Source organism: Mauremys mutica, chromosome 1 (assembly GCF_020497125.1).
Source record: "Mauremys mutica isolate MM-2020 ecotype Southern chromosome 1, ASM2049712v1, whole genome shotgun sequence".
NCBI classification, from domain to species: Eukaryota; Metazoa; Chordata; order Testudines; family Geoemydidae; genus Mauremys; species Mauremys mutica.
The window spans coordinates 154,216,274-154,241,991 of record NC_059072.1 but is presented as its reverse complement, the minus strand read 5'-3'; the positions used below and the strand labels follow the sequence as shown (position 1 = coordinate 154,241,991).

General features: G+C 45.3%; 1 protein-coding gene across 4 annotated transcripts in view; it reads right to left on the bottom strand.

Annotated features, from left to right (window-relative positions):
- WARS2 (tryptophanyl tRNA synthetase 2, mitochondrial) overlaps positions 1 to 25,423 on the bottom strand; it is an 85,371-nt gene extending 59,948 nt beyond the window's left edge. For 3 of the 4 annotated variants that reach the window (XM_045000958.1, XM_045000959.1, XM_045000955.1), the window contains exon 1: positions 25,322 to 25,423. In XM_045000958.1, the coding sequence (XP_044856893.1) occupies positions 25,322 to 25,375 (54 nt within the window). In that variant the 5' untranslated portion in view covers positions 25,376 to 25,423. The remainder of the gene's footprint in view (positions 1 to 25,321) is intronic. The other variant, XM_045000957.1, reaches the window with a different exon arrangement.
- Between the last annotated feature and the right edge of the window lie 295 nt (positions 25,424 to 25,718).

The following is a 25,718-nucleotide window of genomic DNA, read 5'->3' as shown; positions in this document are numbered from 1 at the left end:
AAACATCCAATTTTTAATCCTTTTTATCATATGGTGGGAAATGTCCTTGTCTACTTCTCCACCTGCTGATAGCTGTTGCTTCCACAAGAAGGATGTGAATGAAAATAAGACAGTCCTTCATAGGGAAAGTGGTATAACTTAGCAGCCTTTCTGGAAATTGGTCTACACCAGCTTCTCAGCCCTTCATATTTGGCAGGCTGTAGTAACCAATCCAAAATGGGTAAAGAAAACTTGCTCTTTGATGGTGCTCTCCACATGTCAAAAAGTGGATGTGAAGAGACAATTAGTACAGCAGGCAGTTTTAGAATTCCTACCATTCTATCCACCAGGCATGAAATTGTACAGCAGTCTCTGAGGGAAGGGAAGCTGAAGTTATTCCCATGTTTTTCTCAAATCAATCTGCCTCTAATTCTATGTCAAGATGCTGAAAGTTCATCTGTGGGGCTAAGTGTTCCTCCTCCTCAGTGTCTGGTACTACCATCTGGGATTGTTCCCTGAAGGCAGGGGAAGTAGACTGATCTCAGAAACTTGAAACCATTCCAGAGTCTCCTCCTGGATCCTTATTAGAAGGGAGGTTCTTCTACCACACCTAGGTGATGGTATAAATTCCCTTGCTGAATGCCATCCTGCAGCTCAAGGAGGCCAATCTTACCAATATCCTCCCATCTAGTACTATCTTACAACTAGGAAGGTAGGGAGGTCTAAAGGTATCATATCCTGGATTATATTCCATTCCTGTAGAATAGAAGCTAGGAAGTGCCTCAGGTTCTTTAAGTCTTTCCTGCTTTTTTTCCTCAATGTGGACGCAACATTGGATCTGTAGCTGAAACAATTGGAGGCACTATCAAAACTGGAACATCCATATATTCAGGGAATCTGAGGGTGTCTTGGGAAGAGGTAGAGAAGACTTTGGATAGAAGCAAGATATTTCCTCCACTCTACCTCATTTATCAGAGGAACTGATCCCAACAGACATCTCTGAAGAAGCTTTTCTCTTCCTTCCCCTGAAGATACCTCTTGCAGATCAGCAGACCATTCCAGTTGGGGATCCATGTAGCACAGCGGTTCTCAAACTGTGGGTCAGGAATCCAAAGTGGGCCGCGACCCAATTTTAATGGGGTTGCCAGGGCTGGCTTAGACTTGTTTGGGCCCGGGGCCGAAGCCAAAGCCCAAGGACTTCAGCCACGGGCAGCGAGGCTCAGATTGGGCTTTGGTCCCCCCGCCTGAGGCAGTGAGGCTCGGGCTTTGCCCCCCCAGGGCAGCAGGGCTTGGGCGGACTCAGGCTTCGGTCCCCCTTCCTAGGGTCGTGTATTCATTTTTATTGTCAGAAGGGGGTCACAGTGCAATGAAGTTTGAGAACAGATGATGTAGTAAATTTCAGCTATCATCCTAGTTCCAAAGACAGCACTGTTATCTGTTTTGGTCATGCCTTTGCCATAACCTTTGGATCCATATGAATCACAGGTTCCGGTAACAGAATGTCTTGTTTAGTTTTCAGTCTGGGAACTAATACTAATGGCCTGACTGATCTGAAGAGTCTCTCATCTGGGATCTGGCCCTGCTAACAGTGGCTGTTCTTTCCTTAGCCACCTTCCTTGGTATCAGACCCCATGGATCTGATGCTCTTACATATGGCCCACCCTTTGATGGATCCAAGGCAGGTAGGTGCTGATGGGACCTGAGGAGCTTTCAGTTTTAACAGATCCCACATCTTGTGTGCCATGAATACAGCAGGTTCTAGAGTTAGCTCCTATGCCGATTCCTGAGTCTTCATAGTCCACGTAGTCTTAGAGCTGAACCTGAAGCTAATAGCAGTCTCTTCTCTGTGTTCCATGCTCTGAGATGGCTGTACTGCCAAACCGCTCGAATCAAGGGTGCCTGTAACCTATTTCATCTACACACTTTTAGAATAAATATGTAGCAAATGGAACATCTGGATGGACAATATCCTTCATCAAGCTACAAGAGGCACCTTAGATGAGAGTCTGATGTGAGGAACGCTGCCAGACACGAGACATGTCTCTTGAAGCCTGCTCTTCTGTTCTTCAGATCCGCCATTACAGCTCTGATGGAACTAAAATTAAAATCACTTTTCTAACAGTAACTAAATTTACTAACATATCAGCCAATAATAACTAGCTTCTAATACACTTTACTACTAACCTAATAGCATTACAGAAAAGCGAGGCTCTGGGTCTAGGAGATCCAGAGAAGCTTGCTTCTGTCCCCAGGAGCCGTAGAGCACAGAGAAGCAGAAGAGGCAATATCATCAGAAAAGCTCCAGTGCCAATGCCTTGGCATGAAGACACTCGGCTCACCTCCACAGACTCAGTGCCCCAAACCCACAAATCTCTTCACTCCCAGGCTTCCCACTCTTCCCTGCTAACCCCCACTCAACACTTCATGCCTCTCCATGCTATGGTCACTTTGCCCGCTCCCTAGGCCCTCCCCCCATCCTCCCGAGCAATGCAGTTAAACTGACCTAACCCCCCCTACACTGAAGCACAATGACAATGCAGCTTCTGCAGCGTAGGTGTGCCACTATAGCATTTTAAGTGTAGACATACCCTAAATTAAATAATTAAAGCATGCAATCGATGCAAATCAACCTGGACTTAACTATGGAGTCACTACTGACCCCTTCATACCACAAATGAATGTGACAGGTCCTTGTGGTATAGATCCTGGAAAATACTGAGATCTTAAAGGGTATATTCCCCATTCAAATACAGATCCTGTGCTATTCATTGATATAAATATTTGGAGTAAGATTACAGATGAGCTCAAAATTAAATATGGGCTTAATGTTCTAATACACAGCGTAGCACTGGAATAGCCAGCATATGCTTCAAGGAAAAGCCTAGGCAAAGCACAATACGGATTGTGGATAGAGTTCATGGATTCGTGGCAAACAGCAACACATCTGTGAACGGACAAGATATTGAAAATGGACTAAAAGTGTAAACAAAAGTATTTTTAATTTTGTTTGTATGTACAAATGGTAAATAGCTAATGATACAAGGTTTGCACAGCACATGAACGATGGTGGAAAGATTAAATGGTAGCAACACTATACTGGTTCTGAGTTCAGCAATTATCCAACATAAAATGCGGAAGTTGCAAAAAAGATGCCACAAAGCCAAGCAAGCAGAATAGTAAGAATTAGACTAGACTGGAACTGGATACAGCACTAAAGATTACATTGCAAGGAACAATCTTACATTGGCTTCCAGCTGAGGGACCAGTTTACTAGAAACCTTTCTTCTTTAACTCCTAGGATTCCATCCATTAAGAAAGAAATGTTTCACAAGTAGGGGAAGTATGAAATATTCCATTGTTAGCAAATGTCTGTATAAAAACCTTTAAATGCATCCTGGATTCATTGCTACTACTAAAAAATATACAGAAAACATTGCTTCTTTGGACAGAGTCTTTGTTCCTCGTTTGAACACCCTATGAGAATTAGTAGGTAGCATAGCAGCATGGCAGGGGAGTCCTGCCTGCTAGTATAAAATCATGGGACTGGAATGTGCTTCAATGGAGTTGTGAGATCAGGGGATAGGAGTTGTGGATTCTCAAGTACAGGGGTGAGAAAATGACAAAACTGAGAGGAGTGAAGACTTCCCAATGGAGCAGCCACAAGACACGTGACCTCAGCCCATAGGCTCTCTCTCAGGCATCTGTAGTATGTGCAGTGTGAAAGTCTGTTATGTGTGTGTTTAAGTCTATATGATGAGCATGTAAGTCCATAAGGGTTGTGTGTGGCAGATGAATCTATATACAAGTCTACAAAGTGCGTCAGAGGAAAGGGGAACCTTTCAGATACTTCATTTGCTTTATCACATTTTCCTTCAATAAGGCTTCTGCATTCGGTACTAGTTATTACTCCATGGCATTCCTAAAGGAAAAAATTCCAAACCTCAGAGTTTGGAACTTGCTACTCAACCCAGGTGTGGTGATATGTCTCTCCATTTAAACAGAACTGGCACAGAAATGTGGCAAGGTTCAGCTATTCCTTCACCAAATCCTTTCTTTCATGAGAAGATGAACAGCTACCCCTCCTGACAAATGCAAAAGCATATGCCACTAACTTCCATATCTCTTGCTAATAAATTATCATAAGCAGGCTTGGTACCATTTGACTTTTCCCCCCAATCTTGATAATTAATATTGTTTTTCATTTTTTAATCTTTAACTATTTTTACAATTGCAGGAATTTAAGGGGGGTAGGAGTGGGGCAGTGCTCCCTAGGTGCAAGGTGTGGGGAAGGATGCAGTCCTGGCCTGCAGGAACAGAGGCTCTCAGCTAGGCTTGCAAGGAGGAGAACTGCTGAACAGTTCCTGCCTGGGGATGGCCTTCGCACTCCAGGCTGGTGAGTGAGAGTGTGGGTCTGTGACAGTAAAGCTGTAGAGGGCTCTCTGCATGGCTGAGGGGCCAATGACACCCCACCCCTTCAAGGAGCCATTCAGCAGTGGAGTGGTCTCCCCGTGGCCAGGGGGTTCCTCCTCCTCCTGGCTGCCCTGGCTGGGGGGTACTCTGCCAGGACTGCAGGCTCCTCCGTGACTTGTGCCTGCAGAGATCAGGTGTCACTGACCATGTAGCTGTTCAGGGAGCCCTCTGCAGCCCTGCTGTCACAGCCCCGCTCGCTCACTCCCGTGACAGCAGGGCTGCAGAGGGCTCCCTGCACAGCCACAGGGCCAGTGACACCTGCAAGGTGCGAGGGGCAGGCTGCACTCGGAACAACTATTACCAATAGGTTTTGTTGTTGTTGATTTCAGTGCGTCATCTGAAAATGACATTTACCAACACCTATCAATTTAAATTGAATCCTACCAAGCCTAATCATAACTAAAACGTTTGTGCTTACCTTATTGCTAGGGCCCTACCAAATTCACAGCCAGGAAAAATGCGGCATGGACCGTGAAATCTGGTGTGGTGTGTGCTTTTACCCTATACTATACAGATTTCACTGGGGGAGACCAGCGTTTCTCAAAGTGGGGGGCCTGACCAAAAAGGGAGTTGCAGAGGGGACACAAGATTATTTTAGGGGGATTGCGGTATCACCACTCTTACTTCTGTGCTGCCTTCAGAACTGAGTGGCCTGAGAGCAGCAGCTGTTGGCCAGGCACCCAGCTCTGAAGGAAGCGACCCGCCAGCAGCAGCGCAGAAGTACCATACTCTGCAACCCTTACTTCTGTGCTGCTGCCTTCAGAGCTGGGCAGCCAGAGGGCCCAGCTCTGTAGGCAGCAGCACAGAAGCAAGGGTGGCAACACCATACCATGCCATCCTTCCTTCTGCGCTGCTGCCTTTTGAGCTGGGCTCTGGAGAGTGGCAGCTGCTGACTGAGGACCCATACCATACCATGCCATCCTTCCTTCTCCGCTGCTGCTGGCAGCAGCTCTGCCTTCAGAGCTGGGCTCCTGGCCAGCAGCTGCCACTCTCCAGCTGCCCAGCTCTGGAGGTACACCACCGCCAGCAGTGCAGACGTAAGGGTAGCAGTACTGCAACCTCTTCCCCCCGACAACTCCTTTTTGGGTCAGGACCCCTACAATTATAACACTGTGACATTTCAGATTTAAATAGCTGAAATCATGAAATTTACAATTTTAAAAATCCTCTGATTATGAAACTGACCAAGATGGACTGTGAATTTGGTAGGGCCCTACTTATTGCAGGACAACCAAAGTGTGGCCCACACCAAATTTTACCGTGTGACTCGTTTTTAGAGTGTTCTTTAGAGACTGCCGGCCCCTGCATGCAATGTTGCCTTATTTTTGGCATCAAGATAGAGCACTGCATGTACAGACCCAGCTTCTCAAGAGGCTACACCTCCATATTAGAGATGAAGATGCATACAATATCTGGACCTCCTCCTCAGCTACCAAACTTGGTTTGGATAAGAAATCCATCTGTTGAAATTGGAGAATGTAGTGTAAATGCTGGATATGAGGACAGAAAATCTGAGTGTCGCCTGCACTATTGCCATAAACTGCATTTTTTAAACCACAATGGCACTAGCAGTTGGCTTACATTGCTCATTTAGAAGGGTACACTTATATTTACTTCTGCTGAGGGTGTATAAACACACACATACACACACACACAGTATATAGATTCTTCATACCATTATCAGGCTGATTTTGAACACCCACTGCACACCAGGCACTTCAAAGGTCCACTTAATCTGCCTGAACATTTGCAAACAGAGCCCTCTGCCAGAAAAAAAGTTTCTGAAAAGGTTGAAGCAAATAAGGCAAGACATTTCCAAGATTCGGGAGTGACAAAAATGAATGGAGTGTTTGACTATGAAAAGTTTCCTCATTTGTTTTTTGTCCCTTCACAGATCAAAAGTGGTTTGACCTAGGAAATGGCCAGCCAGCCAGGCCCCCCCGCCATGTTTTCCTGAGCTGTCCTTAGACATCAAGGAAGAGAGCCTTTTGCTATTTCCAAGGAGTCTGGAGATGGATTATCTATTATAGGGACTAAAACAATTACTTCAAGATAAGGCATGGTCCTCATGTGCCATTCATAATGCACATGAAGAAACTTCCAAGCTCTTGACCAGTGTGGCAGCCTGGAATCCTCATCTAAGTGGCTATGCCATTCAAACTTTAGGATGCTGGCAGACATATGTGCTATGTTCCATGTTCTCTCTAATGGTCTGTGCACCATTCAGAGTAGCGTGTCATATGCTCCGTTAGATGTAAACAGCTGCAGCCAAAGTTTCACAATAAAGTTTCTCTATTGCATTCTATGACTTGCAACTAACTCAAGTTTATTTCAGCAAACTGAAGAGTCCTATGTAAGCTTGAAAGCTTGTCTCTTTCACCAACAGAAGTTGGTCCAATAAAGAATATTACCTCACCCATCTTGTCTCTCTAATATCCTGGGACCAAAAAGGCTACAACGCTGCAAACAAGTTTATTTTGTTAATGCCTCTCCAAACTGTACAGATGTCCAAATTAGTATACACAACTTTTAGACATCCCTAACAGACATCCAAGTGACAGAAACTGCAATAAAATGCATTCAAAAATCTAAGAAAACTCTCAGGCAAAACCTTTAATCTTTAAATAAGTTTGTAAATATCTATCTTGTAAGGAAAAGGCTGGACAACATTGTAGTTTTCTCAAATTACAGTAACATTATTAGTTTGGAACTTCCGAGTTCAGGTTACATAAAAAAACGAAAAAGCAAACAGCAGAAAGCACGGCCATGAAAAGCTAACCATAACTCTGACCTGTATCTCAACCCAGAGAACAACTGAAAGGCAGTAGATAATCCCATCTTCAAAAGCACATTTAATCATTGTCAGTGACTAAAGTTATTGTACTGTTGTTGATTAACAGAGCACTACTGCTGTAGCATATAAACCGAAGTACACCTGTCTTTACATCACTACAGCAAAATAATTCTGCCTTCTTTAAGGCCATGAGCAGTCAGTCACTAAAAAAAAATAAAATACAGATTTAGACCTCTTGACCAGAGGTGAACACTTTTTAGGAATTATCCTGAATGATATTCTACGTAATTTCAAATATGAGTGCTGTCATACTGCAAAAGTTAGCATAGACACATGGACCAGAGATTTTCAAAGGTAAGTATTGATTTCGGGTGCCTCAGTTTGTATGTGCTCATTAAGACACCTTTTCAGGATCTGATTTTCAGAAAGTGCTGTGGATACACCTTCTGATAAATATCAGGCCAATTCATGCACCTTCAATGAGCACCCACAAATTGAGGGACCTAAAAATCATTACTCACTTTTGCAAAATTTTGACCATGGCTACCATATTTAGGGTGATGAACTTCATAAAGGGCGAACCCCAAATGAAGTAGTTCTACACATCGAGGTCGTAGGGGGATCACATGTATCAAACATGTATTACTGTTCCTCTGCTCCTCAGACAACTTAAGCTATGCATATAAAGTGGATTTAAAGCTCAGTTCCTACCAAAAACCCTCCAGAAGTCTATAAGAATATCACCATTATACACTCAAGACACAACCGAAGGGTGGCAGCAGATAAGAGCAGAGTTAGGGCTATCTGGATGCCCTTAACTGGACAATTCCATTCTTTCCAAATATTTTGTTGTTTTTAGCAAAATCTTAGCTTTGAACAGACAGGCCAACACCTGCTGGGGTTTTGTAAAAACTACTAACGTTCCTGTAAAAGTTTTCTTCTTAAATAATTGAGAAGCATATTGCTTACAACCTTAACTCTACCAATCCCATAAACAATTTTTTTTTTTGCCTAGAAAGTTTGTTTATATACAAGCTTGTAGCCCAGTGGACCAGCTTACCTCTATTATATTCATTGCTTTGCATTATATTCTGCTTTTTATATTCAGCAATAATGCAAGGAACCCACAGGCTTGTATCCTGTAAGTCATTGGCTTCAGCAGTTAGCATGAGGCTTGAGGCCTATGAACTTTGGCATAGATAAACTTAGGTAACTCCTAAGTTTTGGGGACCTGGAAGTAGAGTGTAGGGGGGAATTTTGTCCATAAGGACGTCAGCCAAGCACAGCACATGAACTCACACCATCTTCTGGAAGGTTTTGGATGGAACATCCGACTGCAAGAAATGAATTGACATATATGTTAATGAGGTGAAATCATAAATACACTAACCTGTGGAAGAAGGATATCTTAACATTGGTAAGGGGAGGAAATACATATAAGGAAGAGGGGAAAAACCCCCTACTGAATATGCATTAGACATGGTAATGTCAGTGTAACATATTACAAAAGTGGCATCCCAGGGCAGTAGCGGGGAGAGATGTAGCCCTTGGAGGGGCCAGAATGATGGCCACTGATGAAGATAAGGAGAGTGACGGTGATGAGGAGGATAATGGCTAACATTTCAGGTTGTCCTGCAAGGGATGGTGTGAGTGTGGATGTTCAGATGTACTTCTGTATTAGCTCTATCTATCTTACTGAGTTAAAGTGTGGGAGACTTTGCTAAACGTATTAATACATTATTTATTTGTAAATATAAAAGAGTTCCTACATTGCGAGTGTTGCACCTGTGCACATCGGGGTTCTCAACTATACAATAATTTTAAAAATACTGGGCCTGATCTTGGGACAAGAAACTGTCAACCCTCAAAGGGACAGCTGGGAATTTTATTCATAATCTAGATCAGGCTACAAACTACATGACAGTGAGAATAAAGGTTTTACTTGGCCACATTATTTGACAGAGACGAACTGATGAGATTATGGAGTTGAACCTGGAGGCTCCAAGTTATTAGTAGCCAAAAGAGATGGGGATGGGACTTCTAATCTTCAAAACACCTACTAATGAGATGCAGAAATCAAGAACAAGCCCCAAACAGGGTACACAAGCTTTTTGATAAGAACCCTCCCAGGAGCTGAGCATAAAGACTGGGCTTCTAACCCAACTGCTGCCTGTGGACTTATTCTGCAGGCTGCCTTCAACCCTCATCCATTCACCTGCTATATCTGCCTCTAGCTAGTTTAGTCCTCTCACAAGAAAGTACATAGTATATATTTCAATCCCTGCAGATAATACAAATGGCTAACTAGAGTTTTTTAAAACTCTCTCTAAAGCTCATTATTGGGCTGAAGTGAAAGCAAGCAGAGAATGAATGTTACAGAAAATGGAGAGAGTCAGTACAGATTGTTATAAGGGAACTTATTTTACAATCCAAACTCAAGTGGTCACTACTCACAAATGCTTTAGTGGCATGGCAATTTGCTATCTTCTCGGAGCAGATCAGGTAAGGATGAGAGTGAGATTAGTAGAATCAGAGCTAATTCTAAACCCAGGTGGTGAGCAAGACAGAGAGAACAGGAAGTGGAGAGGGGAATCACTGTTGGCATGTGGTGACGGGAAAGATTGATGGCTTCCCTCTCTAGTTTTCCCCACTGTGTAGGCACGCAGGGGGTGGGGGAAAGGGACTGAGGAGCTGCTGTGCTGGCGACATAACACACCACACAGCCTCCACAGCACTAGCACTGATTAATGGGGCTGGAATGACTCAGGAAACAGAGAAGAATCACTCACAGACTTTTCTCCTTTTTATCATTATTTTATCCAAGGCAGTTCACATAGCCCCAGTTGTTTCCAACTGAAACATCTTGAAATATGTCAAAAGAAGAGAAACACATAAGACTGAAAACCAGAGAGTGTCAGAAGGAAGAAAGAACAATACATACGTGAATACAGTCAAAAGAAAAGTGCCTGACACTGTAAGTGTTTGATCAAATATAAGTAAGATCTTCCCCAGGGAGCTGGAGAAGAAAACAAAACAAAAACTTTCCTCATCTTCAAGGACAGGAGAAATTCTCTGGCTGTAAATATGAACTCTTGCATCTTTAGGGGCTGCACATAATTTTTTACTTCCCTTATTAATATTTTGCAAATAAAAAGTTTTTGTTTTCTAAATGATATGCTGGCCTGTTAACCTAGACTTACCAAAAAAAAAAAAAGTCTGAAGCAGTAAGAAAGGTAGGAACTTACCCCACCTCATTAAACCCCTGCAACTGAGGTATACATTTTAAAGCCTAACTGGGACCACTGAAGTGCTATCATCATCAGGTATAGGCATTTGTTTCACTTTCTTTTTAAAAGAAAGAGGGAAACCAAGGGCTGGTTTAGACATCATGCTGATGTAACTAAATCAATTTAATTACATCAATGCACACTCCTAATGTAAATGTACTCAAACTGGTTTAGCTTAATCTGGTAATCAAAATAAGATAAATTGGTATAAATGCAGTTTAAACTGATTTAAGTGCATTTAGAGTTAATTACATCAATGCAAACCCCTAAATTAAAGACTTATTCCGTGCAAGTTTTTGGATATAGTCATGCACTAAGAAACTATATTAATGCACTGCCCAAAAACTTAATTAATGTAGCGGTAAGGTTGTCCTGCAGTGCCTTGTACCCTTCCAAAATGCACCTATACTTGAAACTCTGAAAACCTGGAAAGAAAGATTTAAGATAAACAGCCCCGCCCCAAACCTGGAGCTGGCAGGTACTGAATGTATGAAGTAAATGGGCCATTTTAAGTGATGTGCTGCGTCACACAGAACTGCATTCTCTTATTCATCTACATACACTGCAACTGCACTTCACTTTGTGACAGACAGCAGTATTGATTGGTGCAGGGATTACTTGCAGCAGGTTGACACAACTAACACTGCAGTAGCAGGAGAGAGAAGTGCCCCCAAAAGGGATCACAGACCCGTCGTTTCTGTGCTAATTTATGCGGGTTGTGCAAGCATAGGAGCATAAAATCTATTCTTGCCATGCGGATGTGTAGCAGTCTGGTAGCATATGTAATAATGCAGACATTGGTGCAGGTATGTTGCAGAGAGAGCCATTAGGACCAGGGTCAAAGGATGGTAATATCTACTAATTTTTGAATGGTTTGTGAAAAGCGGGTGAAAGAGTTGAGCACAAGACAGACGTAGCCTGCTGGTGCCACTAAGCCTGCCCTTAACACAACTTTCCCCTTAGTGAAGACATGCTCTGACAGTTCCTCCTATCACACTCCCGTGCTGTGTCCTCACAGATATCTGTTGAAGGGGCCGCACTGGGGCATCACACAGAGAATGCACAGTTACTGTTACGGGGCAGGGATGGTACGTACATTAACTCTACATTTCCTGGTTTTCAGAGGTTTAAATACAGGTTCATTTGACATTCTGGAGGGGTACGATGCGCTGCTGGTCAAACTTAACTCTGCACTAAGTTTTTAGTCAGTGAATTCCTCTTGTGTTTTGAGGAAGTGGTGGCAATGAGGGGGATAGAAGGTGGCATCCTGGGAACATCTCACTGCCACTCAGCTACGGATTCTACCTTCCTCCTAGCCCCTCCACGCTCCCATCAGGGCTGCAGGGACAAGGAGGAAGAAGGTGGTAACCAATGGGCTTTGAGGAACACATCCACTAACTGAAGACAGAAAGGCAGGGTCAGGGGGAGCCATAATACACTTCAAATACTACAGCAGGGGAATTTTTCCCTTTCCATCTGGGAATAATTATACTGATATAGAGCACTTTTACACTAGTATAACTATGTCCACACTATAGAGTTGTACTGTTTTAAAATATACCAGTTAATTTAAAACTGCAACTTTCCAGTGTAGACAAAGCCAAAAAGCACTGTTGTTCAAGAAATGACAATGAGGCTCAATAGATCATGTGATCTGATCCTGTCTTATTCTGACAAGTTTTGGGGAAGAGATTATAAAAACCCATTATAGATAAGAATTGAACACTGACAATTCTGCAACCATTCTGTGTTCTACCTAGACCAGGGGTCGGCAACCGGTGGCTCGCGACTCGCCAGGGTAAGCACCCTGGCGGGCCGGCCCGCTTTGTTTATCTGCCGCGTCGGCAAGTTCGGCCGATCGCGGCTCCCACTGGCCACGGTTCGCGGTCCCAGGCCAATGTGGGAGGCAGGAAGCCGCGGCCAGAACATCCCTCGGCTCGCGCCACTTCCTGCCTCCCGCATTGGCCTGGGACCGCAAACCGCGGCCAGTGGGAGCCGCGATCGGCCGAACTTGCCGACGCGTCAGATAAACAAACCAGGCCGGCCTGCCAGGGTGCTTATCCTGGCAAGTCGCGAGCCACCGGTTGCCGACCCCTGACATTGACAGAGATGTTCTGGAAATAAGGAAATGTGGCTTAGTATTTAGTACTTACAGCCTCGTGTGTACTATCACTCAGAAATAGAAGAAACCTCCATTTATTTGCACCACATAAGATTGCTGGAAAGAAGTCTGATTTGTTTCCAAAAAGAAAAGTGATTTTAGAAATGAGGAGTAAGCAATACAGAGGCAAGACTTATTTTCAGAATATGAAAAGAGAGTATGTATTTATTACCTTTTAAGAATAATGACCATTGGACATACAAAGGGCTAGTAGCTAATTTACTAAATGCCTCCTTTTTCTGATCTCTGAATTATGTCAAAAATTATTTCATTTATTTGTAAAAAGACTTCCCAGTCTCTTTTTAGGAGAGGGCAACCAAATTCCCAACTGCCTGCTTCCCTCTCAGTGAACTAGCTGGCTAAGTTTTTATATTGCAATCATCACAGTAATATCTAAGTGCCTTACAAACATACAATCTCAATTTCTCCTTCTCTGACCTTCAGGTGAAGGAGACTTTTTTATTTTATAGCACTTTTGGTTCAAGTGTGTAGTTGTATGCTAGCAAGACTGGCCCAAACAAACACAAACAAGGACAAACAGTATCAAGTCACATTTAAAGTGGCTTTTAAAAAACATGTGTTTTGTGTTTTAACTATTCAATTGTTCATAATGCATCTTAAAAAACAGAAAATAATTTTTTCTATTAGTTATTTTGTTTGGCAATTGCCTGAAGGCTGGAAAGGTTAGCTACTTTTTATATGGCGCCAAAATTAACACAGCTGTTTAAAAACTTTCATTTTGTGGTTTCTGGCTCAAATCTATCTCAAGTGGAAATGAAAGTTTACACCATCTGATGGCACTCTGAAGTCTGTGAGAGTTCGGAGTCTCAGTGCATTCCCTAGTGGGCAAATGTGCACATCACTAAAAACACAATTGGCCCTTCTTTTCCATATTAGAAAAGTTATACCAATTTAAATGGATTTAAAATAGAACTAATTAAATCAGTGTGGACCCCGCACATAGACATATTTAAACTGTTTTAACCTTTACTTAATCAACATAGTTTGTGTTGCAACATTACTGATCTAAGATTTTAAAATCTTTTCTAAAGTTGACCAGGTCTAAATCTCAACAAACACACCAAAGACACAAGTTGCATTTCCCCTTCAAGAAGCTCAATCTAGGTTGGGGTTGAAGCTCCCTAGTGGAGATCAGGCAGATGGGAGGCTTTCACCTTCATTTTCTGTGTTGGACCTATTCTTCAGATAGACAATTCTTCAATCTCTACTTCTGTATATCCAAGAATTTTCACTAATGCTGCATTCACTTAAAACATGGTAAAAACTACCAATTCAACTTAGCACCCTCTCACATCTAGACACTTAATGTATCAGCATATTTAACAGACACCAACACAACTAACAGTTGGTTTTATGGCTGCTGCAAAAGTGGAAGCCATATTTTCCTTAATGTCGCAGTGACTAAGGGTAGACTTAAAAGAAAACTATTAGTTTACAGGTGAAAATGTGGATTCCATCCTTACCGAGTGCCAGGGTACTCAGCAGTGTGCCTCTTAACAGAGTTCTAAGATATTTAAAATCCAGAGGACTCTTCCCATAAAACTAGGGTGGCCAAAGTGCATCTCATGAAAGTCAGTTTTATTTGTTATTTATCTTAAGCCAAGCAGCATCACATGATTGGATCTGTCGTCTTCATGAGCCATTCCTCTGACAGAAAGATGAGAGGCCATTTGCGATCTGCCCTGTTTTATGTAAGTCTGGTGTGGATGGCCTGTAGCAGTGGTGGGCAACCTGAGGCCCATCAGGGTAATCCGCTGGCAGGCCGCGAGACAGTTTGTTTACACAGACCGTCCGCAAGCACAGCCGCCTGTAGCTCCCAGTGGCCGCGGTTCGCCATTCCCGGCCAATGGGCGCTGCCGGAAGCAGCAGCCAGCACATTCCTGCGGCCTATGCCGCTTCCTGCATACCAGGGCTTTGGAGCGGAGCCCGGAGCTGGAGTGCGGAGCAGCACCAGAGCAGGGGAGCTGCAGGTTTTTTGCCTGGAGCCGGAGTGGAGCCGGAGCACAGCTCCAAAGCCCTGCTGCGGACAGTCAATGTAAACAAACTGTCTCGCAGCCCACCAGTGGATTACCCTGACGGGCCACGGGTGGCCCGCAGACTGCCCCATCACTGGCCTATAGGTTCATTACAAATTACCAACACAATACTCAGTATGGCAAAGTTTGGGCATCCATTATTAGACTATAATAAGTTTAAGGCCCCAGAGATGTTCACAGCCTTCTGTTTAAATGCATGGTGCACTGCAGGAGTCAGGGGGTGGCAGAAGTAGGACAGGAGGGGGAATGAGGGGAGGTACTAAGACTTGGCCGGCATGGAGGCGGCCCCAGGTTGGGAAGGAGGGTCCCAGGGTTTCCTACCTGCTCCCGTTCCCATTCTAGCCCCTCCATTTCCCACTCCCTGCAATGATCCCAGGCCCTAGAGCAGCTGGTCCCACTCTCACCTCTGGTCCCCACCCCCAACCCTTGCTGTGCATGAGTTTACAAGGAGACAAAGCCGACTCCCCACTCCCATCCCTCCTGGTTCTGCTACCCAGGCAGGAGTGACCTCATTTAGAGAGACAATGAGGTTTAACTCCAAGATACGCTTGAATGCGTACGTGAATATTTACGGGTGGCAAAAGAGAAAAATCATAAATTTTGGCAACTCTGATCTCATTCCAGGATGTCTCATAGCCATGTTTTTTTTTAAAAAAGTCAATCCCAAAGGGTAGGCACCACTTCTAATCTAGCTCTTTGATGCCCAAGACATGTTATTTTCTGGATAGTATCCAGTAAGCCAATGCAAAAATATCATCCCTTCTACTGTATCCAGATGGTAAAAGTGCAAATTCATCAGTTCAAGGTCTACACTTGACTGATGTGAAATGCTGGCTTCTCAGACAACTCTCAGGGTTGGGCAACAAGCAAAATCCTTTGAACAAGTCAAGAAATTACTTGAAACTTTTTTCTTCTTAACTTAACTGAACATGGTAATCAGCTTGTTTAAATCAGTCCTTAGAGGGGATGCAAAACTGAGAATCTGACCACACTGGGTTATTAAAGAGCCTATGGCACTTTTTGTAAGGCTTGGGCCATTAACAGCAGCATCCTGGTGAAATTTCAACTCATATTACATCCTGCCTCACTAAATTCCCCCTGCATTTTCAGATGGATTCAAAATTCTGCTTCTCTTCCTGTCCTAAACTATTGCAGTTTTGCTGTGCACCAAAGAACTGATGCCCAATTACATCTCAAGCATGGCAGTGATGTTTATGTAGAATAATTACAGGAAGATGCTCAGGCCCCACAGTGATAGACACCTTTTCAATAGCATTTTAAGGACTACAAGTCCCATTGAAAGTCAGTGGGATTATGGGCTGGTCTGCACAACTTCTGTACAACTATAACATGAGTTTAGAAAACAATAATCAAAGCAATGCAACCCCCTAGTGTGGACAGTTACACCAGTAGAAAGGTGCTTTAAGATCCGCTGTGTAGGCCAGGCCCTTGTTCCACTGACTTTCAATGAGAGTCAGGTTCCTTAGGGTGCGTCTATACTACCCGCCAGATCGGCGGGTAGTGTTCAATGTATCGGGGATCAATTTATCGCATCTCGTCTGGATGCGATAGATCAATCCCCGAATCGACACCCATACTCCACCTTGGCAGGAGGAGTAAGCGGAGTCAACGGGGGAGCCGCGGCAGTCAACTCGCCGCCATGAGGATGGCCAGGTAAGTCGAACTAAGATACTTCGACTTCAGCTATGCGAATAGCATAGCTGAAGTTACATATCTTAGTTTGAACCCCCCTGCTATGTAGCCCAGGCCTAAGTGACTATGTCACTTTTGAAAATTGGACTTGGGCACTTCGGAAAATTTTAAGTCTAAGAATCTAAGCAGTACATTACAGTTTAAGGTCACAAGGTGCTTTTGGAATTCTTCAGGTTAAAGGGAGCTATACAGAAATATAGGATATTACACAGGAAATCTTCATTTCCTGAATACAGCCTCTCTAGCATGAACTGCTACATATAAGCACGATCTCTTCATTAAAACAGATGTCCCCTGAACTGCTAACTTTCCAGTAGTGCATCCTTGAGACAGGCTGATAGAGTAGTGGCAAAGGTGTATCCCAAATGCCAGCTGTAATTTTCTCTAACTTCCTGGAGGAAAAGACAATGCAACACAGCAATGTGAGCATGTTCTCCTGGATACAAGAAAGCAGCTTAACCCCCCCCCCCCCAAATAAATGTTCCAAAATTTTCACTTTCTCCTGATTATTAAGTATCTTATAGCCACACTTCTATCCTGAAGAATCCCAAAGTTATCTACAAGCTTAATGTTATACACAAAATATACACAGGAATCCCTATGATTCAGAATCCTCTGAGGTGGAACATGGCAGCTGTTTAACTACTTGGGACAGTAAGTGAACACCAAATCCATATAAGGACCTGAGTTTTGTCTTATTTAGTAGATAGCACCTCCAGCAGCACAGTGTCCTTCCTTCCCCAGTATCACCCCAGCAGTGGCTCAATATTGACTCACAAAGTAAGATGGTACTTATCATAAATACCATATGAGGCAGGACATACATATTCTCTGGACTTTTCCAGTCCAAGTGCTGACCCATCCCAACAAAGCACATCTTGAAATATGTGATTGGAGCATGGGGTACAGCTGCTTATACAGAGTCACATGTTAAAGGGAGTTACAATGAACTGTGTTAGATCTGGGACAGTCACACATCAGAAGTTGAAAGTAAGAGTTTCCAGATCATTTGAACTGGAAAATGAGGCAGATTTTGGAGTGCAGACAGACAAGTGCATTATCCTCTGGAGAGGAGAGTTCAAATCCTATTTTAGGCCTGGTGCTCTCACCTTGGATCTTACTGGACAATGGTCCACATCACAAAAGACACTACGCTCTCGGAAACCTCCCTTTGCAAATCCTTATATATGTCAGAATGCATTTGCTGGAACAAGAGGTGTGTACATGGGAAGGGTGGTTGAGTATGACAATTATAGATCTTAGTGTCAATTCTAAAATAGTGGGATCTCTGTTTTACGAGGAACACTAAGTGCTACCACTGGACAAGATTAGGCTTGGCAAGCCAGTCAATTGACTGGCCAGTTGAGCCAAATATTGTCAAGTACTCCAGCAAGAATACCCTGATATAAGCAGTTGCCTCCCTTTTTGATTGCAGCATTCTTTCATTTTTTAATCTTAATTTCATTGTGTTACACATTTTTCTGTGTTAAAACAACTGTTTCATAATTTTTTTTGTTATTAGGCATAAGTACACAAGGCTAATCCTACTGGAGACCATAATGTCTCACTCTTTTTTGTTACTGTTATTGTTCTAATAAATTAATGCTTTAAAATATTTGACCATTTTTTGACATTATTTGACAATATGTGACCAATATGTGATTGGTCAAATGACCAGCTATTTTTGGACTGGTCAAATGCCCAACCCTAGATAGTAGGAGACCCAGCTCTTCAGGGTGGCAGAAAAGGCCCAGTGTGAAGATAGCATAAAAAGCAAATCATTACCCTCAGTACTTGAAACTCCACTCCTGCAAACTATAAGTGTATAGCCTTTATAGTCTAAACACAAAATGTTGTAACTGATGTGGCTCTACCTCTGCTGCTAATCACCAGGTGCAACAGCATGAAAACTGACCAGAGTACTATAAGCTGACCCTGCTGCTATTCTAAGTCCTGTGGGAATCAGTGAAACTAATAATCTGGTCAACTTCATTCTCTGAGCTTTTCTAAGCAGCAGAAACAGCAGCAAGCCTTTGAAGAACTCACAGAAATAGAAGCTGGGGGCTAAGAATAACAGAGAATCGCCCCACCCTTGTGGCAGCCAGTCGGTAATAGTGTGGGACTGGTCAAAGACAGAAAATATTCCTTCTTGCAGCAGAGATTGGGGAGCACGTTCAAGCTGGACATCTGTGGTGAATCAAGTATTGTTTGTTCTGGCTAACAGGTATTAGGTAAATCTTTTAAACCCAACAGAAACAAGTGAGGCTCCTGAAGGCTGTTCATTGGCCTGTCTGAATAGAGGGGAAAAGTGTCAGCCCATTTCCTAGTGAACAGATGCTCAAGTCACTAAAAACCACCATGATCAGCCCTCTTATATGCAACCTCAGCTGAGGTCAAGGGCTAAGTGGTCCAAGGAGACTTAACTGACCTCAGTCTTCAGGTTTATCTGAACTTGAGTTACAACAGGAGAAGTCAATTCCACAAGTGTTTGTTCATCTAACCTTGGAGTCCGAGGGTAAACCAACAATTTTGGTGTCCTGTAACAAAGGGCTGTGGAGTGTCTCAACTTGCATTTATAATCATATTTTAGTTAACTCGAGTTAACTAAATTGTCAATTAAATTCAGTTAACACAGGACTACACACTCTACTCTTGACATACCCCAAGAGGTGGCTCTCTGAGGGCAGGCCAGTTTGGAGGAAGTTTTCCACAGCCCCATTGTATTTGTCACAAGTCTGGCCAAGCTCCCCCTATGGCAGACTTGCCAGAAAGCTGTGAGGGGATCTAAACGCTGAAGCCACATAACATGGGCTCAGCTCCGGCAAGATGAGTTTAGGCACTGTCCCTGCCTTTGGACCTCTATGCGTGCATTCCAGGCGCAGACTTTGCATCTGATGCCAATGAGGACCCCACAGTCCAGTTGCTAGGTCCTGAAACTAGTGCCATCTTCCTCAAGGCTCCCCAGCAGCTCTTGCACGTTCCCCAGAATACCTTGTGAGCCTTCTGGTTGCAGGAAGCAAATAGCAAAATACAGTCTTTCTAACTCAATCACTCTTTACTAAAGAGAAAGCACAATTCATTTAGAAAACAAGCATCCTGAATGAAACACCCCTTACATCAGCTCACCCAACCCTTAAGTGTCTCTCTGTTCAGCCAGCCAGGTCTCCCCCTGCCTCATCAAGGCTTCTGCAGCAGCAGCTCTGTTCAGCTTGGTCTGGTGAAAATAGCTTGAGATGCAGAATAGAGCAGCTCCTGCCCTTTTGAAACCTTCCAGTCTCCTGTTGTGTGATGACTCCCCCACTCACCCACACAGATCAGCTTCAACAGGTGACCACAGACCTTTACCAGGTGACTTTATTGTCAGGCAACCTCCCCCTGATAAACCAGTTCTCCTGGGTAGCAGACAGTCTTTTCTGTAGGGTGCTTCTATTTGAATAGAAGACCATCAAGGTTTAACCATCCTCCATTGACAGCCGGAGCAACTATCCCTTGAATTCCAGCCCAAGATGGAAGTAGAAGGACAACAGAGAAGGCAAACAAGTTGCACATTCAAAATGGAGTTTGCAGCTTGATAAAGATGCATACAGAGAGTTCACTATCTCACACACTTCACTCTGACAGATATTGCAACCCCAGGCAGTATCTCTGGGGACCGGTGTTCTAAATGTATGCATGGTTTATGTAGGACTACATACTACTCCATGGGGAGGGTTACCACAGCTCCTTCAGGAACTAAAATCGGCGTGTGCGTGTGGGGAGGGGGGTGACTAAGGTGAGTCACTGAGACTAAACTACTCTACAGCAGTATCACCCCCTGGAGAGGTTTGCATGTATTGGTTCACAAAACAAATAAAGGGCTTTTGGTATAAACAGGCTGAGTTTATACCAAAAGTCTGGGACACAGGGCCTTCTTTCTGACCCAGTAAACAGACAGGACCCTCTGTCCAAGAAGGAGAATTCCCCAATCCTTGCGGAAGGGTTGGAAGGACTGTGGCTTACTAGGATCCCATAAGATTAATGGGATAAACTTTTAGCATGTGTATAGGAACTTCTATTGTTGTTTTATATGTTTTCTCCATAATAATTTTATTCTAAGAATGAATGTATTTGGCTCTGTGAAGGCTGCTTGGTAACTAGTATACATGGCTGTAGCCCCTGGAGAAAGGTTAACGCCAGGTGCTGGAACCTGGTCACATCTGCTGAGAAAATCACAGTGAGGTGCAGAGGGACTGCAAATCTAACCTCCCAGTCTGGAGGGAAAGAGACACAGTTCTCTGTCTATGAGAGGTGACCACTGGAAGCCTGAAACTTTAAATGGATATCCTCAAGGATGACGGGGTGGGGGGAGTCAGAAGGAGCAGTTAACCTTGAAACGGTGACAATCACAACCTGTTCTGGGGATATTTACAGAGAAATGCAGCATCCAGGACTGTCAGTTTAACATCAGGCTCAACAAAGAGATTCAATTACGGGCCAGAGAGGGAACGAGAGGTAGGACTCTACCCAAGACCTGCCAAGACACCAGAATGAAGGGGTATTTCCTATTACAATGATCACCTAGAGAAGTTAACATTGACCATTTGTCATACTTCATTGTTAACATGCCACTGAGATGAACAGGGTTAGTACATACCTCAAAGACCTTTCATTTCTATGATTCTATAATTTCTGTCTGAAAAATGAGGCTAGTTCTTGTAACTTACTATTATATGAAAGCTTCAATGCCACAGAACTCAATGAGGCTCTCAGAAGTGTACACTGTACTGCTACATACTGGCTCTCTCTGACCTCTGAAAGTGAGAAAAGAGCAGATGCTTAATTCTGGCCTAGACAACGTTCCGAATGCAGTGGTGGGCAACCTGCGGCCCATCAGGGTAATCCGCAGGCAACCCACCAGTTTGTTTACATTTGCATGGCCGCCTGCAGCTCCCATTGGCCGGGAACGGTGAACCGTGGCCACTGGGAGCTGCAGGCAGCTGTGCAAATGTAAACAAACTGTCTGGTGGCCCCCCAGTGGATTACCCTGATGGGCCACGTGCAGCCCGTGGGCCACAGGCTGCCCACCGTTATCCTAAGGGATATCTGAAAGGGATATTCAATCCTTAGAGCAAAAGACTGTGAAGCTATCCAATACACTATATCAGAGCAGAAGACTGGTAAGAGAGGCCTAGGAGCAAACTCAACAATAACAATTCAAAGGCATAAAATTAGGAGAAGGATAATAGTAATAAAAAATAAAACTGAGGTAGACTATCATGTACAAGCTCTTCTGTGTACAGTCTTTTAAGGAAGCCACATTTCAAGTAATTTAAAACTGGCCTAGAAAAAAAACATGACAATTACACTGTACTAAACAATCCTGCACTGGCCCCCATGGGATGGTCTGGGATCAAATAGATCTTTGCCACTTCCAACTTCCACCTCACCCAGAAACACTGCATCATCCTCATGTCTCTGCACTCTCAAGAAGAATGAGATAGGCCCCAGTGTAGCATTCACTACAAATCAGGGCATCTAAACAACCTTAACTCCACCTTGTCACATTCTTCAAACTTTCCATATAATTAAAACTCAGTGCAATCTTAAGTATAGGCTACATTTTGATTTTTAATTTATTTTTAGGATTAGTGGCCTTTTATCTAACATTATTCCACAGAGGTGAAAAATTCTTGTTCAGCAGGAACCACCCTCTACTGACATAATGCAAAACCACATGGTTTTAATTAAGCCATTTTAACATCAATTCTGTTGTTACCAATCTATTTAGTACTGTCACATAACCATTCTCAATCAAGGTCCGACAGTGTTAACAATCCCAGCAGCAGCCACTGACCCATCTACACTATGGTTCTCAATTTTGCTAATACAAACAGACCTAAACCAGTATTAGCAATGGTTGAAATTTTCTAAAAATGTTCCCTAATATAGAGATATATGCAGTGTAGTTGTAGTTGTGTCTGTCTGTCCCAGGATATTAGAGAGACGAGGTGGGTGAGGAAATATCTTTTATTGGACCAACTTCTGTTGGTGAGAGAGACAAGCTTTCGATCTTACACAGAACTCTTCTTCAGGTATGAGAAACTTACTCAGGTTTGGTCTACACTATAGACCTATACCTTAAAATAGGGGGTTAGGTCAGCATAACTATGTTGTGAAAAATGCTCACCCCTGAGCAACATAATTATACCAGCCTAAACCACCATGTGGACAGCGCTATATCAGCGGGAGAAAGGTATCTCATCTTAGGGAGGTAGATTAACTACATCGACGGGAGAGTGCTCTCCCATCAGTGTAGGAGCATCTTCGCTTAAGCCAGCGGTCCCCAAACTTTTGAGGGTCATGCCCCCCTTATCCCTGTCTGCACTCCCCCTGCTCCCCCAGAGCAGGAAGCGGGGCTGCAGCTTGGGGGGATGGGGGATGGAAACGCAACTGGGGGTGTGGCTGGGAGCAGGGCTGTGGCTAGGGGCCAAGGCTGGGGGTGGAAGCAGGAGTAAAGCCACAGCCAGGCTGCGGTGGGACCAGGGCAGACATGGGGGCAGAGAGGGGCTGGGTGGCACTCCCTTCCCCTGCCCCCAGGTCCAGCTGAGCCCCCCGCATGTTCCTCTCCCCGCTTTGGAGACCCCTCACTTAAGCGCTACAGCAATGCTGATGTATTTTAAGTGTAGACCATCCCTCAGAGTGTCACAGCTAAATACAAGATGTAACAGACTGTTCAGCATAAGTAGTGCTCCACGTTTGTCACAGAAGTTGCGTAAGTTACGGATTCCATGATTTCCTGCGACCGCCGTGACTTCTGCAGCACCCAGTGTGGCTGATCACAGGGCCACCCAAGCAGCCAGCACCGGCTAGCTGCTCAGGCAGCCCTGGGGACAGCCACACCGATCACCTGAGCAGCAGCCAATGCGGCTGGCCCCAGGGACTTATTTCTTCATAACATTCGTGAGCTCTGTCTTGAAAAAGATTTCTTCTACAAGAGGAAGACTGGTAAAACCTTGTAATATTCGTAAAAAAAAAAATCTTATTACACTATATACTTCTGGATAAACTGAATTATTTCCATCCACCCTGATTCACATAACTTTGCTGTAAACAGTTTACCAGTTTTCCAACTATTCTATGGGTATGGCTACACTTACAAATCTGCAGCACTGATAGTTGCAGCGCTGGTCATCCAGCTGTGCAGAGCCAGCGCTGGTGTGTGGCCACACTCACAGCTACCAGCGCTGGTGTGTAGCCACATTTGCAGCGCTGTTGAGAGTGATGCATTATGGGCAGCTATCCCAGCATTCAAGTGGCAGCAACGGGGCTTTTCAAAAGAGGGGGGTGGGGTGGGGCATAGTGTGACGGGGGGGGGGGGAGAGTGTGGATTTTTGGAGCCAATACTGTGTGTTAGCTTCCTGACTTGAAAAATCAGAACATGTTCCCGATCCCTTACCCTTAACTCTTAACTGCAAACAGCCTGCAGCCAACACGACTCCCTTTCTCCCCTCTGCCCCTGCTGTTTCTGTCAAGCAAACACTCACTCCCTGCCTGCCTCATTATCTCATTTGATTGTTCACAGATTGATCACAGCAAACAAAGAGAGGCTGCATAACAAAACAAAGAGAGTAATTTATAAAAGCATTCTGGGATACATCCTTATACCCTGGAGGCCAATCACAGCGCTGGTGTGTGGCCACATTTGATGACCAGCGCTGGAATCCTTATTCCCCATGCTGAGTGAGGTGTACGACCAGCACTGCAGCCAGGGAGTTGCAGCGCTGGAAGTGCCCTGCAGGTGTGGCCACTTACTAATTGCAGCGCTGGTGGAGGCTTTCCAGCGCTGCAACTCGCCAGTGTAGCCATACCCTATGTCTGGGCTGAGAAGAGGGTTGATAAATTTCAGCCCAAAGGGTTTGCTTTGAAAAGTTCTAAACCTCACATATAAACACAGCAAACAATGGAAAAAAAGGTTAGAAAGTCAGGCTCTAGCTCCCCATCACCCTGAGAAAAACTATTACCAAATACTGTCTAGACTAGGATTTCATGATGTGATGTTAGTGAATATCTTTTAAGAGTCTCAGTGAGACAAAGTAGTCTTCCTTTAACGTGCTAAATTGGACTAGCTCTCCCTAGTCCTGACAAAGCCTTGTCAGGACTAGGGACAATGGATGAGTGTAAAGTAGCGTTTAGCTCACACATGTGCCAGCTAAACCTAACTTAAATTTGACTTTTTTTTTTCCCTTACAGTAAATACAAGGGAACATGACCCTACAGTCGTGCACTGTTGTGGCACAGCAGGGAGGTGGTGATCTGGTAAAGCGGCGCAGGCAGGAGACGCAGGGCAGAGGGCGGGGCAGGGCTGTGGCACGATGCTGCAGCACGGCGGGGCAATGCAGAGGGGAGGTGCGCCGATGCGGGGCAGTGCGGGGGGGGGGCGTGGTGCGGCAGGGCAGAGGGCGGGGCAGGGCTGTGGCACGATGCTGCAGCACGGCGGGGCAATGCAGAGGGGAGGTGCGCCGATGCGGGGCAGTGCGGGGGGGGGGCCGTGGTGCGGCAGGGCAGTGCGGGGGGGGGCCGTGGTGCGGCAGGGCAGTGCGGGGGGGGGCGTGGTGCGGCAGGGCAGAGGGCGGGGCAGGGCTGCGGCGCTACGCAGAGGGCTGGTGACGCAGGGCAGGGGGCAGAGCTGCGGTGAGGGGCTGAGGAAGGACGGGGAGGGATGCGGAGGGGGGCGGGGCCGAGCTGGGAAACGCACCGGCACCTCCGGCTCCGGCTCGGGGCAGGGAGCGGCCGGGGCGCAGCGTGGGGCCGGTGCCCGGGGGGGGGGTCCCCGGAGCGGGGCGCGCGCGGGCCCCGCCCAGGAGGGGCCCCGGCCCATTACCTGGGTGAGGGTCCCGCGGTGCAGGGCCCGGATCACGCCGCGCGGCGCCGCCATGGCTGGGGGGAGGGGAATAGCCAGCCGGGGAGCCTGCGCCTGCGCACGGGGCCTGGCTGACTGCTAGCGCCTGCGCGCCGGGCACCCGCCGTCAAGGGGCGGGGCCAGAACATAATCTACCGCCCTGCGCAGGGGCGGGGCCGGCAGGTTCGTCAGAGCCCGCCCCCTCCAGTGATGCTGCCGCCGGCGCGTGTTGCCGCCTCTCCCCTTGCGTCATCCCAACGTCCCCCAGCCACGCGCCTCCCGCCCCTCCCCGCGGCCCCTGCCACGCCTCCCCCCGCCGCGTGAACAGCCCCGCCTGCCCCGGCCCGTCCCACACACAGACTCGTGCGCGGGCCGCGTC